Below are 16,428 nucleotides of genomic sequence, written 5' to 3' on the forward strand. Positions count from 1 at the left end.
TGACAACCAAAAAATATATCAGAACAGAGAGTAATATACCTATAATATAAACGTCACTTTAAATTCTCATTTGCATCATCGGTCCGTCAAGATACAGCAGTTGTATTAATATTATGCAGTAAAGAAGAACACATCAAAATACTGACGTTTTCAAGTGTTTCGTGTTCGTGTTCGTTAGCACAGTTTTCTTCAAAGAGAAATTAAACGTGCTACGCTTAAAAAGTCTTTTATGATTATATTATTTTAACAAGTGAGTTTTTATATACCTATTTAATAGAGAATGATATTATAATCTTATTTGTTAAAAATTAAAACTTACATTTTTTGCAGGACAAGTCATTAAATCAGGTTCTTGTGTTGATACTTGGTTAACACTTTCTCCTTTGTCTGGGCGCAAAAATAAATCGCTGGTAAATTTATTCTACTAAATGTATTCTTTGATTTTGACTTTTGAGTATAATCTGTCACAATTATTAAGAGACAAAAGAAGTTATAAGCCATTATATAAATATATTAAGAATACAATTCTAACAATATAAAATAAAGTGAAGTGATAAGTGAACTGTGAAATGAAAAGTATACATATTTAGATAATAAAAAAAGACTTGACTTAAAAGTCTTAGTTACCAGGTCATAAAATCAAAAAAAAAAAAGTATAATCTGTCAGTCTCGGAGCTGGTAGTACTAAATACTTACGGAATACCTATTACCCTATTCTGTGGTTTTGACTTTCGAGTCAATCAAGCAGGCAGGTGAATTCAGATTTCTTTCAGGCACTTCAGTAAATATATTCTCTGGGCACTTCGTGTTTTAGCTTTTGAATATTTTGGTTTCAATAATAATATACACATTGGTTAAATAGTATATTGTTTGTCTCTTGTGATACCGTTGATGCATAAACAAGTAAGGACTATTACATCTCTTTAATTTATTTTATCTTGATGTTTCACTCATTTGCTGTTCAGTGTATAACTTTAATTCTGTTATTTGAATTTTATATTTTTCTAAAATAATATAGTTTTACTCAGGATTATAGGCACATTAATCAATAGTAACGAGGGCTGTATATGTTCTCAACTAGTTCGATCTAAATTACGGTTATCCGGAGCAATTTGAAATCAATTTTATGTACCTATGTTGTACAACAATTGTAGTAATTGTGTTGTAATATTTTTATTTATTGACCGCACTCTCGATACTATTCAGTATTAGTCCATTTAAAATAAAACACATTTGGCATTTTCATAGTAGACCAACAATCTCATTGCTTTTTCTGATGTTAAGCAAAAGCTAGTGTAATTACTAGACAAATGAGACTGATAAATTGGTACCTGATTTATAAAACCTGCTTATCGTGGCGGCAAATAGAATATTGTTACAATTATATGATGAGGTATTGTTACTCATTGCTTTTTCTGTTACCAAGCAGTAGCTTGTGAAATTTCTTGGCTAATGAGACTTAACATCTTTTGTCTCAAAGTGATGAGGGCAATTTCAATACCACTCAGAATTTTGGGTTTTTAAAAAATCATGAGTGGCACTGCATAGGCACTGTATTACTTGACATCAGGTGAATTCATTCAGTCTTGTTTCATCATTGTTTTATTATTTAAAAACTATCTGTCCTATGTACATTCCAATAAATTAATATCATATTGCTATAATAATAATAAATTTGTTTATTTCTTTAACAAAAAGTACTTAAAAACTAGGGGCAGGTGTCTCTCGTTAAGCTTTTTGCCTGTGTTTGGAGAATTATTAAACCTGTAAACGAATTTAGCAATGTGTTTATAACCTATAAGAGCTTGGAATCCCTACTAATATTATAAATGTTATTGTAAGTTTGTTTGTTACACTTTGACACTTAAACCACTGAACTGATTATGCCCATGCCCATGCAAAAAAATTTTTTATTGCAAATTATCCACTGTGCTCCATTCCTCTGTCAATCAGGTACCAAAATATTCACTAGAAGTAATGTTTATAAGCAAAACAATGTTTGCTGTTTCAGATAGTAACAATATTTTTCTTGTAACTTCTTGGTTCCTACCATTATGAATAAATAGCTTATGATTTGAATTTGTTCTTGGGTCCAAAGATGAATGTGACTTCCAATATATCTATATAGCACAATTATAGAATAATGCTTTTCTTTGTATTATGAAAGGTCAGGGTTTCAAATTCAAATATTTTTATTTGAAATAGGATGTGCCATCACTTATTGAAAGTCAAAAACTACCACCCATTCCAAAACAAATGGCTCAGATCTGAGAAGAATGGGTGCAACAAACTCAGACAGCTTTTTTTCATCAAAAAAAATATGCTTACAAAGTAATATTGTACAGTTAAACTTATTATTTAATAGCCCGAGGGCAGTTGCTCCATTCCCACTCTGTGGTATCATTGAGAAAGTCATTTATGTTATAGTAACTGTACCCATATTTTAATTAAATTAGCACTCGGAGCTTCACTAATTTGCCGTAGTCCATATTCACAACAATATAAACGCCTAGTAACGATGTATGAACGAGAGTTCTCGTAAAATGCGCGCACGCAAAATGCGCGACGCTTCCCGTCGAAGTGACTCATAGTGACTAAAACTCCATGAGCCCGCCTACCCAACGATGCAGACTCCCCCCGCCCGCGCACTTTCTACCCCGCGAAAAAAGATGATGCAATATGCACGTTCTATTGCGCCACCCTGTATATAGATTGAACATCGGAAATGGATTTTCTCGATTCAGACCACAAACTATCAAGAATTGGCCTTGAGATTTGTTAATGGTCATGGCGAATGAAAGACTGATCGGAAATTAAAATTTGAAAAACAAAATTTTATGAATGATGCGGGACTTGAACCCACGACCTCCGGCTTTCCGTGCCGGTGCTCTACCAACTGAGAGTTGAACAAAGCATAAAAGATTTTATAGCAATATGTTACTCGAACGGTTGGCTCAGTTGGTTAGAGCACTAGCACGGAACGCCCGAGGTCATGGGTTCGAGTCCCTCATCATTCATAAAATTTTGTTTTTCAAATGATAGTTATAAGTTGACTCTCCAAGAAAGACCAGAAAATATTTTACTTCAGGAAGGTATAAGTGATAGTTGTTGTCATACTTGTGTCTGTTGACATTTTTTCTGAATATGTGCCATAGTGAAGATTGTTTTTGGTCTTTAAGTGATTTTCCTGAATATTTTATGTATTCCGAGCCCGACCTGTGTGTGACATATGAGTTAAGTGATTATTTTGTTCCAGATGTTAAATGCTGAGGGAAATGTAAGGCCAAAATGATAGCCTATGCAAGTCAGGCAGGTGTCAACGGTTATATGATGATGTATTTGACAAAATGGAAGCGTGTGGCTGTTCTTTTATTATTCATATGGATTGTGGTCACATATCTAGTGATATCTCCGCTAAGGTAAGATTTTCTTGAAGGTTCAATCATTCAAGGATTGTCAAAAATGTATTTTTAGTAAAGCATAAAAAGCTTTTCAAAACTATTAGGGTATTATGTATTGTTCGAGATGCTAATCAATAAATTAATTAATGATAATCTATATAAATAAAAATGAATTGCTGTTCGTTAGTCTAGCTAAATCTCGACAACGGCTGGACCGATTTGGCTAATTTTGGTCTTGAATTATTTGTGGAAGTCCAGCAAAGGTTTAAAAGGTGAATAAATAGGAAAATGCTGCAAAATTAAATAAAAACAACAAATTTGTTTTTCCTTTGATGTGTCCATACATAATTTCTATGAGAGAATTTATTGACGCATGGTTTGACAGTTCTGCTGTGAAACAATTTCATTACAACAACAGGGAGCATATTTTACGAAATCATTCTTGATGTTATGAAATATTATTGACAAATTCATAAAAAACAGTATTTTATTTATTATATACAGAACAAGGTCTGTCGGGTCAACTAGTATAATATATAATATAATATCAGTATATTAACTTACACACTTTTACCCAAATTATGCCCCAAAGTAGGCATAGTAGTGTGTGCTATGCCTAGTGCATATGGGTTGCAAGACAATTTATATATTTAATATGATATACTTACTTAAACATACATAAATATGAATAAATATCCACAACTCATCACATAAATGTTTGCACCTACTGTGATTAGCATGCTAGTCAGGGTCACTGACCAATTTATAAATGAATATAATATAACATAGTTGATTACAATTATGAAGCATTCAAATTGCTTATGAAACTTTCATATGATATACAATTGTTACTAAAAACTTTAATCAAAATATGTAAATAGCCACATTATATCAAGATTATTTTTTTGGTGCTATGATAAGATATGGCCCTGGCACCTTCAGGGTCAGGGATTTAGTAAGGTTAGGTTCAAATATTAGATATCACTACTTCTACAAGACCTTGGACTGTTGAGATCTGTTAAGAGTAATTGTTTCCTAGAACAGACTAGTGTAGCTAGAACTGACACTGGCTACTGAAAGAGGGTCTCCTTTATCTAAACCTTCACCCAGCACCGACGATGTTTTCCATAGAATGGTAGTAATTTGTCTATGTTTGTATTTTCTAGTAACACATGAAATTCTGCTCTTGGGTGTTCGTTTACTGGATTTTTTTTTCTTTTTTTTTATGAAAATAAGAGACGAGACGAGCAGGACGTTCAGCTGTTAGTAATCGGTACGCCATGAACATTAAAATGCAGTGCTGCTCAGGATTATTGAAAAATCCAAAAATTCTGAACAGCACTACAACTGCGCTCGTCACCTTGAGACATATTAAGTTGTCAAGTCTCACACAGCTACGGCGTCCTTCAGGCCGAAATAGGCGCCGTTGTGGTATACATAATCTAGCCGGCATCCGGTGCAAAGGAGCCTCCCAAATTCACAATACACAGAAAACTATGATTATATAATTGGCTAAAAATTATAAATGTAAATGATGAAAATTAATTTAAAATTTTGTTCAAAATTACGACTCTTAACAACTCATTAATGTAATGTAACTATTATTTTCTCAAACAAACCAATTTGAGTACAAATCAACAATCTCGGCTTCTCAATGCTATCCAAATTCCTATGTTTAGCCGTCTGATAGCTTTGCAATGCATGTCATCACATTCTTGAACAGTAACAGCGGACTTATAGTCTTAAAAATAGATGTCGTATTCGCATGCAACTTTTTTTCTAATAATGCTCTGATATTTTTGGTTACAATGGAGACGTCATCTTACAGAATGCAGCTAATCGCGACTGATCGAATTTAACAGACCTCAGCATAATTGTGCCTTACGCGGGATACCTTCGCCCACGGACATCAGCAAAACCAGGGGTCAAGCGATGCGTTGTCGCCCTTTAAGTTGGGAGCATGCTCTTTGCTTGAAGGTCCCTAACGGCCGTTCCCAATATACACACATCAAAAAAGTCTAAGCAACATGCATGATATTACAAATTTACCATTTATATTAATTAATTTCGAAGTCTTTATTCACTCAAAGTGCATAGGTATGTAAACTTTTTTGTAATTGATGACATACTGGCTGGTTGTAAAAAAAATTTCGATTATGTTTTGTTTTTTTCATAAAATTAGATGAAAGGGAATTTGTTTGAATTTAAGTGCGTTTTTATTGCTACGTTTAGTCTTGATTTTATAACTTTACCAACCATTTAAAAAAAGTTAGCGACAAAATTGAATTGTTAGATATTCTTTACGTCACGGAGCGACGTGATTTGACGGCAAATGAAATGCAAAGAGCTGTAGGGATGTTGCAAGCGGGAAGTAATCAATCTCAGGTATCTAGGCATTTTGGCAATTATAGAAGTGTTATTTATCGTCTTTAGTAGCGCTACAATAATACAAGGGAACCCGAAGAAGAACATTCTGGCCGTAAAAGGAGTACATCCACTCGGCAAGACGCCAGCCGATGTTCACCGATCGAGAGATAAGTTTGAGGCTAAAAAATTCAAGTGGTGTAGATGTAAGTCCCCAAACTGTGCGAAATCGACAGCATGAGTACGGCCTACTAGCTCGACGCCCAATTAGGTGGCCACCGATACGTCACGGGAATCGCGCTCGTCGAAATGAATGGTGTAGAGAACGCAGAACATGGACCCAGGAACAATGGGATAAAATTATGTTTTCCGATGAGTCGCGATTCTGGTTCAGGCCTGATACAAGAAGGGCGCGAGTGTACCGTCGCTCGTCGTTCATTTTATGTCGAGGGGTTTTAAGGATGCGTAGTAAATGGAGGTGCGTTATCTATGCGCACCAGCTGCCATGGCAGACAGCCGTGATTGTAATGTTGAATCATAGTAAGCTATACGGTACTATACATATAAAGTTAAGGAATACTTAACTTTAAGTATTGTCGGACCTTTACTTAAATGGTTAAGGAATGGTTTAGACGTACAGAAATGAACACGTTAATTTCAATAATTACACATCTAAACCATTCCTTAACCATTTAAATAAAGGTCCGAAAATACTTAAATTGGTGCGATTTAGATTAAAAGGCATAAAAGGCATTTTATTTCTCAAAATCGATTCTTTTACAATTCTTTTTGATGTCATTTCTAATATATTTCCGCTTCGGAAACAAATGGCGCTCCGAGAGAGAAGAAGCGGCGCAAGAAACTCTCCCAGCATTCTTTTTTTGCGCTCTTTTTAATGAAAATATACAATATTGTACTGTCACTGCTATGCTATAAAATACTCATAATCTAGTCCCAGGCTGTCCGATCACTTAGATATTCAGTTGTGGAGTAATAGGATTTACGACAATGCCATTTTTTAGTAAAACATTTGAATTTATTAATACATAATACCTTAACATGCACCGCAACACAGCATATTAGAAATTGACTTGAGATGTCGCTCTATCAAATACCACATTTCTGGGATTAATTATACAAAATTAAATATTTAGCCAAAATTTATGAACGATGCGTGACTTGAACATGCGCCTCTCAGGTTCCGAGACCAGATAATATTATACTTTATTTCGTTGTAGTTTTTTTATTTATTACTTCTTTAACGCTAAGTTTTCACAGCTACCAGTGGGAGGCTCCTTTGCCCAAGATGCCGGCTAGATTATGGGTACCACAACGGCAGCTATTTCTGTCGTGAAGTAGTAATGTGTAAGCATTACTGTGTTTCGGTCTGAAGGGTGCCGTAGCTAGTGAAATTACTTGGCAATTGAGACTTATGTCTCAAAGTGACGAGCGCAATTGTAGTGCCGCTCAGAATTTTTTGGGTTTTTCAAGAATCCTGTGCGGCATTGCAATGTAATGGGCAGGCCGTATCAATTACCATCAGCTAAAAGTTCTGCTCGTCTCGTCGCTTATTTTGCATTAAAAAAAAGTTTATACTATAAAGCGTCGCTTCTTTTTATTTTCACAGTAGTATTATCTGTATTTAATTTAAACATTAATTTACATAATAATTTACAAGTACATTTCATGTTATTGTGAATATACGCTACAATACGGCCAAGTTAGTCCACGTCGTTAAAACTGAACATGGCTTTAGCTTAATTAAGTATTGTTAGGCTGCAATATTTTCTTATAATCATACTAGCTTTTACCCGCGACTTAGTCCCCGTGCAATAGTTACTTGGGGCAACATTTTTTATTTTTTAATATACTCGCTTTGCAAATAATACACATACAAACTGTTGTGGTTAATACATTTTCTAAGCTACCAACTATAGAACTTTCATCTCCCTTTTTCGCCCCACACAGGTCTAAATTTGAAAAACGCTAGACCAAATATTTAAGTTTCATGATGCTATCTTCGGATAATGATGAACTAAGCTAAGGGTTTGAGACCCCTTCAAGCCTTTTTTCGCTATATAAGCCTATGTCCTTTCCCAAGCTCTTGTCTATCTCTGTACTAAATTTCATCAAAATCGGTTCAATTCAATTTAGATGTGAAAGCGCGAGTAACAAACAAACTTACATTCACATTTATCATATTAGTAGGGATGTTATAATCATAGAATATTTCTACGGATGTTGCTTAGAAACAACATGATCGATAGCAGAGCAAACTGAAAAAGTTTAAAAATTATTTTATGTATGTGTGTCACTGGCGTTAACCGAAGTTCATATTAAATCGTAGATTCGTATTGCGGGTATTCACTATCCGAGTACACTCCGAACGAATGCACCTCTACAAGCTAGACAGCATATGATAAGGATATAAAATAAAATAATACTAAAATATCTTTAGATAGATATCATCCCTACCATCTAAATGTGCGACGTTCCTCCACAGTGCGGTGCCACAACCAAGCTGGAATGAGCTTTCTTGTGAGATTTTTCCAGGACGAAACAACATGGGTACCTTCAAAAAAAGCGCGTACACCTTTACTAAAGGCCGGCAACGCTCGTGTTATTACCCAGGTATTGCAAAAGAATGTGGACGGCGGTGATCACTTAACATTAGGTGAAACTTTAAAACATCCAATATTTTTCATTACACCTTTTCTTGGATAACGCCATTTTTTTTATAAAATAATCATCAATCCGATTTCTCGGATCTGATACCCTTAGCCATCCTAGGCCTTATCCATGTATAAAAGTATCGCTAAGAGTTCCTTCGTGTATTTGTAATGTGGTGAAGTGTTCCGCTCCAAATTGCTCCGTGAAGTTAAATATATACCCATATCCGAGTATATTCGTAAGCATTGAGCACATAAAAGTTTTGTCGTTAAATTGTTTGATAATACATTTAGCACTCGCCTCAACGATAATACGAGGGCTGCACTAAAAGTATTCGGAATGGAATATTTCCACTGTTCCTGTCATATTAATTTCTTTTTAATTGAAAACTCCTTGGTTTTAAAAATCGAATACCATTTATTTTTTTAAAAAAAGATTCTCGGTCTTGTCACAAGATCTTTTCAAACTTGTTTAGTCGTTGAGAAAATGGAATTGACTTGAGAAAATTCTAGAGCGATGTTTTATTATGACTTTCGAAGTGGTTTAACACAAAAAACAGTGTGTTGACCGGATGATTTCTGCATTTGGTGACGAAGCCCCATCCAAAACCACAATTTATCGCTGGTTTGCTGAATTTCAATGTGGACGTGTCAAGCTCAGTGATGATCCCCGTCAAGGTTGTCCAAAAACTGCAGTCACCAAAGAAAACGTTGATGCTGTGCGTAAGCTGATTGAGGAAGATCGACATGTGACATACCGCGAATTTCAGGCAACTTTAGACATTGGCATGAGTCAAATACAAATAATCTTGCATGAACAATTAGGTGTAAAAAAGTTGTTTTCCCGATGGATACCGCATTTGCTCTGTGAAGAGCAAAAAGCTCGCGTTACTTGGTGCATCAGAACTCTCGAAAGATTCCACGCAGGATCCTCAAATGCTGTATACAACATCGAACCCGAATCAAAAAACCATTCACGAGTTTGGGTGTTCGAAAATGAGTTAAAGCCAACAAAAATTGTTCGATCGCGGAGTGTTGCAAAAAAAATGGTGGCCACGTTTGTCTCCAAAACCGGCCATGTTGCGACTATTCCTCTTGAGGGTCAAAGAACGGTTAATTCAGAATGGTATGCTAGCATTCATTTGCCACAGGTCGCTTCAGAACTCCGTAAAGAGAACTGCAACCGCCTCATGATCCTCCATCACGACAATGCGAGTTCTCACACCGCGCACAGAACAAAAGAGTTTTTAGAGCAAGAAAACATAGAATTATTAGACCTTCCACCGTACAGCCCCGACCTAAGCCCTAATGATTTCTATACTTTCCCTAAAATAAAGAGTAAATTGCGTGGTCAGAGATTTTCATCACCTGAAGAAGCTGTGGACGCCAACAAAACGGCCATTTTGGAGACCCCAACTTCCGAATGGAATGGTTGCTTCAATGATTAGTTCCATCGTATGGAAAAATGTGTCAAATTTCGCGGAGAATACTTCGAAAAGCAATAAATACATTTTAAATAGTAATGTTATGTCACTTCCTTGATTTCCGAATTTTCAGTGCCGCCCTTCGTATCTACGACAAATACGCCCGTTGCTTTTGGCTTTTAATAAGAATATACTCGGTGTTAAGTGACATCGAGTGCCAGAATAACACACAGTTTGATAAAAGTAACGCATCTAGTGTACTGTGATACAATTACGAACACATCCATTCTCGAGGATTGAGATGGAATGCCTCGTGTGCCTTTAATTACTGGCACCTTTGACTAAAGCTAGGTGTATTTTTATTCAAATCATCGCCACTTATCAGCCACCATCTTGCACATATCAAAGAGAGTTCTAAGAGGAATTTTTCGGGTACCAGCAGCCGACTGCCAACGCGGGGCGTTACCAAATAATATACAATAGTACAAGTACAGAAGTCTCACTCCGCGAAATCAAATAAAGAAATAGGGACTCTTGCGGTCATACAATAAGGTGTAATTCAGATCGCACAGCGCTACTAACCTACATTTTGATTAATCTAGTAGTTGCCTCTCTTTCTATCGCGTGACTCTTACCTCTTCTGACAACATTAGGGTTGACTTACTTAGTATAAGGTCATCTTATTAAAATTGCTCTGTTTTTTTGTATATTATAAATAGGTATGTAATCGTAATTTTAATTAATATTATTTCGTTGTCAAACCTACAGTGACAACAAAGCTCGCGCGTGCGTCACTGCTCGCTCGTGAGTCTCTAATGGCTGTCCTACTCTGTAGAGGCCGCCGCACGTACTAACAATTTCGATTCTGGGAGTGGGACAGGCCTGACGTTACGTAATAATGCGAAAATCCACCCGCATCACGTTGACGTCAGGCATTCTACATCCGCGGATTTTGCTTTTTAGCATCAATTTCCTTCTGCAGTTTCGCGAACTGATACGACTTACAGCCGTTCCCAATATTCAGTCTATCTCCAGTTGTGGCCTACTTGAGATAAAAATCGTAATTATCGTTGACTTTTCTGTCCCAATAAACTTATCGACGGTAACTCACCTTATCCGTACACGCTGTCTGTCAATGGGAGAACGTATAGATTACCAGCGATTGAAGTTTGTATGGAAATGGTAATTCACGCGTCCCAATATAAGGCGATAACAATGAATTATATATTGGGACAGCTTCAGATTAATGAAAGCTAATTACTGACAGTAGAAGGTAGCAATTTATCTCTATCTGTAGATAGTACACACATCAAAAAAGCCTGAGAAACATGTACTAATTTAAATTTTAGGATGGCGTTTCACATTAAAACGTATTTTATTTTTAAAATATTATTTTTAGGGTCCTATGATGTAAAAATAACAGCAAGTTCTTTTAATAACAGAAATTAACAATATTAGAATATACTGAAGAAACCAGGTACATAAGCAACTACACATTTTTATAACAAAATGAAATTTCTAAAGAAAATGAATTTATTGTGAAAGAATAGGATAATTTAATACAAAGTATGGCCTCCTCTGCTATTCAGAACTTGTCGGTAACGATGATTCATTGAATTAATGATACTGTTTATGTCATCTTGCGGTATTCGCTCCCAATGGAATTGTAGCAAATCCTTCAGCTGTTGGGTTGTTGTTACTCCGTCCAAGTCCTTCAAAACACGTCTCTGGAGCATGTCCCATGCGTGCTCGATGGGGTTGAGGTCTGGCGATTGTGCAGGCCAGGGCAATACCCGGACGTTCTCCGTTGCCAAGTATTGACTGGTTCGCCGAGCTGTATGTGAACACGCATTGTCATGCATTAACATAAAATCGGAGCCAAAGGTTTGTGCAAATGGATGCATAATTAAGGTCTGAGAATATCCTCAACGTAATTTTCAGCGTTCATGTTTCCATTTACAAAAACGAGCTCAGTTCGGCTGTTCTTCATAATACCCGCCCATACCATAACTTTTGAGCCGCTGTATGGATGAACTTCCTGAATCCACCTGAGCCTTTCAATATTTCTGGGCCGACGCGGACGGCAAATGAAAGCTAGCGAACGAAATTGAAAGACTGTATGTTTACGTTTCATCAAAGTCAAACAATGTTTATTCAAACAGGCTTAAACTGAGGTCTTTTGAATCGTCATTATAAATATTTAATGTAAATTACTGAATTTACCATATGTTCGGAAAAAGTAGAGGTCTTGATAAGAAGAAGGTGCTGCATCCAATATATGAATCATGTTCAAAGGTAAAAAGCACATGCAGCACTCGTTCACGAATTGACGCATGGACCAGCCATCGTTTTGTTGCACATATTTGATGGAAGGAGGCGACCCGTTACACGACGCAGCCGCGAGCACAAATCGAAGGGGAATAAAAAAAAGTGATACCTTTCGTTCGGCGAAGTTCCTTGCACCTTCAATTCTGTAAAAATCAAGTGATTTCAGAAATTAAATTATCAAAACTTTGGTGAGTCATTATATTAAATTATCTATTAATACGGCTTTACTCACGTATTTTGTCGGTGTCAATTCCAACTAGTTTCCAACTTGGAAACCTGTGTTACAAAACGCGTCTCGCAATAAGACGCATAGTGCCTATGATCACGTAGCGGACATTGTGAGTACATTCTGTGCACCCGTGGACACCAATAGTGATACAGTGTCAGTGATACCGTGCTCGTCATCACCGGCCCTCCCGCCCTGTCCAGCCGCGCACTACGAGTTCAAGTCCGCAGTAAGAGGTGGGACGTTACCGCGAATCCACCACACTCACCCTGATGAATGACCTCCGAATGGTCCGAAACTAGTCGGAACCGACACCGACAAAATACGTGAGTAAAGCCTTATTAATAGATGATTTCAGAAATGTTTTGCTTTGTATCACAAATATGACTGTGATGATGATGAAATGATCAGTGATAACAACTATTTAAAACACCAGTACCTACTTGGAAAAAAAGATTAAAAAAGAAACCTCAGGTTTAGTTTGTTTAAGTAAATTGATTATCGATCATTGTTGTAGATGCGAGGGCACTTCGGAGGAAGTTGTGGAATTCCAGGAGAGACTAAAGACTGTATCAATGCAACTGGAATCTCTACAACAACAGCACAGCAAACTTATATCACAAGTCAAGAAATCTCAAGGGTGAGTTTCATATAGTTTGTTTATCTTATGTACTCCGGTATTAGTTCCTAAACGGCATTATCGTCTTTGATGTTTTTTTTATATAAGATATAATAAAGATAATAATAAGATTAATAAATAACTATTGAGCGACATGCCGGTTAGTGATCACCGCTGCTCATATTGTATTACAACACTTGAGGAATCACACGAGCGTTGTCGCTCTTTTAGGTTTTTTTAAATATGAAAATAATGGACGAGACGAGCAGGACGTTCAGCTGTTGGTAATTGATACTCCCTGCCCATAACAATGCAGTCCCGCTCAGGATTACTGAAAAACCCTAAAATTATGAGCGGTACTACAACTGCGCTCGTCACCCTGAGACGTAAGTTGTCTAGTCTCCTTTGCCCAGTAATTTCACTAGCTACGGCGCCCTTCATACCTGCTTCATAATGCTTACACATTACTGCTTCACGGCCGAAAAAGGCACCGTTGTGGTACCTATAATCTAGCCGGCATCCGGTGCAAACGAGCCAATTTTGTGGAATTTTGTGTGGCCAATACGTGTGGGGATTATATTATATTCCACAACCGCGCGGTTTTCAAGAAATTTCTTGCCACGCACAGCCACTCTGTGGAATCAATTACCGGCTGCGGATTTTCCGAACCGATACGACTTAGGAACCTTCAAGAAAAGACCTTAAAGACCGGCAACGCATCTCTTGGCACCTGTTGTTGCAGATGTCCATGGGCGGTTCCATCCCGTGATCCTCTTGCCCGTTTGCCTCATCATATATTAAAAAAATGGCCGCCCGTTCTCACTTCATGATTTAGTTCATTCTCTCAGAGATTAGTCTCTCTCTCTATCGATTGCTTTCCATTCGCGCCATTTCGGTTAAAAGTAATTAATTTGCAGCAAAATGTCATGAGGTTTATGAGGTTTTAACGGGAAATGGAGCAGTTGCGAGTGTTTTCATACCTCGAATTCCTTTGATTCGACATAATTTACAATTTACTTTCAAATGGGTCCAATTCTCAATAAGCCTATATTATGCAATGACTATTAAAGCCCGAGGACAAACGCTGATAGTTGTGGTTGTGGATTTAACTGTTCTCTGTTTTTCGCACGGTTAGCTTTATGTGATTTGTCGCGCGTGACCGATCCCAGAAAACTATATGATTAGAGTCCCGGTGCAGTATATTTAATATCGTATACAGAGAAGCATTATTGTGATTTTTATCGATATCCGCATCCACATTAAAAACTAAGGGGACGAAGTCGCGGGCACGGCTAGTTTAAAATAAATTCTTACTCCACTGTTACCGTCAACCGAATAACAATGAGTTCCTACGTGAGAATAAAACGCTCTGTTACAATACCTAACCATTACACATTACTTGCAATTTTTGTAGATTAAATCTCAATGAAATAGAGCCCGGATCTCTTTTGGATTCGTACGGCGGTCCGACGGAAGAATACGAGAATCTCAGAAGAAGGATATACTCTAACTCTAAAGAAATATGGTATTTTATAAACCATGAGCTAACAAAGCTTATGAAAGGGGATCCCAATTCGGAGAAGATCCAAGCGATTCTGGACCAAGTCGCGCACAGGAAAAGGTATTGAGTTGCATTTTTTTTTAAATTATTTATATGATTAATTGTTCTGACCGTCTGATTTATCAATACCACTGGGGTAACAACCTTAAAAGTATGCTTCATAAACAAAGCTTCCATAATGACGTAAGTGAACACTATGAAGAGGTTTTTATAAATTCGGCCCTTTATGGGATACAAAAAGGGTGAATGGTTTTTATGAAAATCCGTCATTCTAAGTAAAACCTGCTTTGGTTAGGAGTCAATGTACGCTTATCAAAGTTTCCATCACGATAGCGTTTAAACCAATGTCGCACGGTGCGTTTATTAGCAGTCCTCTCTCCAAACGCAACATTGATATTGCGAGCTGGTGCTGCCGCGTGAGTTCCTTGGCGGAACTCGTATTCAAAAATCACTCGAATTTTCGAAGTACCCTTATTCTTGTCAAAGCTGAATAAAATAAAACAACTGTAAGTCAATAATCGTATGTTGCACATTTTTTAAAAGAAGAACTACATAGGTACCACGTGAACAAAGTTTTTTCAAACCATGAAGGTTCTATGTCAATTCGAAGTACCTATTACAATAAAACGGCAATTTCATACTTTAACCCCTATTATATATAATAAAAATTGACGGCGATGTGATCACTCTCTCTTCTGCAGTTTTAACGATCCGATACGACTTAGGGACCTTCATGAAAAGAGCATACCTTAAAGGCCGGCAACGCATCTCTTGACACCTATTGTTGCTATTCTCCCCATCCCGTGAGCCTCTTGCCCGTTTGCCCCCTCTTATTTAAAAAAAAAAGATCACGGGAACTGGTTGGATGGAGCAGCGCAGGACAGATTGTCATGGCGATCTTCGGGGGAGGCCTTTGTCCAGCAGTGGATGTCTTCCGGCTGAAATGATGATGAAGTCTAGTAAAGTGTGGCTTTAGCTAAACACGATCAAAAAGTCCATCACCCCACTCATTGTCATAACTTTGTATTTTAATGGTTATTGTTACGCAACAACAGTCTCCCGTCCTTTGTTTTTCATTTCACAATACAATTTGTCTGAACGATGCGTGAATAATTTCATGTATATTATGCAAGTACCATTGTTGGATAGTTTACAATATTATGCTTTATTTACATAATGTTCTGCACGTAAAGCCTGTCTAATTTGATGGTTTTTTAATATTATATTAATGAATAATATGTTTAAGAATCATTGAGAGCAAAATTTAAAGAAGTTAACATCTTGAGTGTTGCCTTTCAATATATTCCTGACTAGCTGACCCGGCAAACATTGTTTCTGCCATATAATTTATCTTTAATTGTTTGACGGTTTTTTCTCCGACGCATTTTATAAATACAACTACTATGAAAAAGTGTTTTAATTTTTTGGGTTAATATATAGCATATATATGACACTCACAAAAATTTAGCTTTCTATTGGTAACAGAATTTTCAAAATCGGTTCAGTAGATCCAGAGATAAAGGTCGGCAATGCTCTTGTGATTCCTCTTATGTTGCAAGAGAATGTGGGCGGTCCAACCAATCGCGATAAACGACCATATTTATCATCAGGTCCCTGCTGTCAGACCAGCAGAAACTTCAGGAGATGGACGGCTACCTGGAGTGGAGACGCTCCGAGGCGGCAAACGTTAGCGAGCTGGTGCAGAGGAGGCTCAGATATCTGCAGAACCCAACTAACTGCAGAGACGCGAGGAAAGTTATATGTAACCTGAATAAGGTATGGTTTACATTAATTGAGTAAGGCGTTATTTAGCGGAAATACCCAAATTTGTTTTTG

The 16,428-nt window shown here is 37.0% G+C and overlaps 1 protein-coding gene across 1 annotated transcript in view; it reads left to right on the plus strand.

The window, feature by feature from the left end:
• Window positions 1–736: 736 nt before the first annotated feature.
• Window positions 737–16,428, plus strand: part of LOC126974270 (alpha-(1,6)-fucosyltransferase) — a 51,770-nt gene continuing 36,078 nt past the window's right edge. The window contains exons 1-5 of the mRNA XM_050821726.1: window positions 737–903; window positions 3,257–3,419; window positions 12,930–13,052; window positions 14,446–14,652; window positions 16,203–16,368. Of these exons, the coding sequence (XP_050677683.1) occupies window positions 3,289–3,419; window positions 12,930–13,052; window positions 14,446–14,652; window positions 16,203–16,368 (627 nt within the window). The 5' untranslated portion in view covers window positions 737–903; window positions 3,257–3,288. The remainder of the gene's footprint in view (window positions 904–3,256; window positions 3,420–12,929; window positions 13,053–14,445; window positions 14,653–16,202; window positions 16,369–16,428) is intronic.

Source organism: Leptidea sinapis, chromosome 32 (assembly GCF_905404315.1).
Source record: "Leptidea sinapis chromosome 32, ilLepSina1.1, whole genome shotgun sequence".
NCBI lineage: Eukaryota > Metazoa > Arthropoda > Insecta > Lepidoptera > Pieridae > Leptidea > Leptidea sinapis.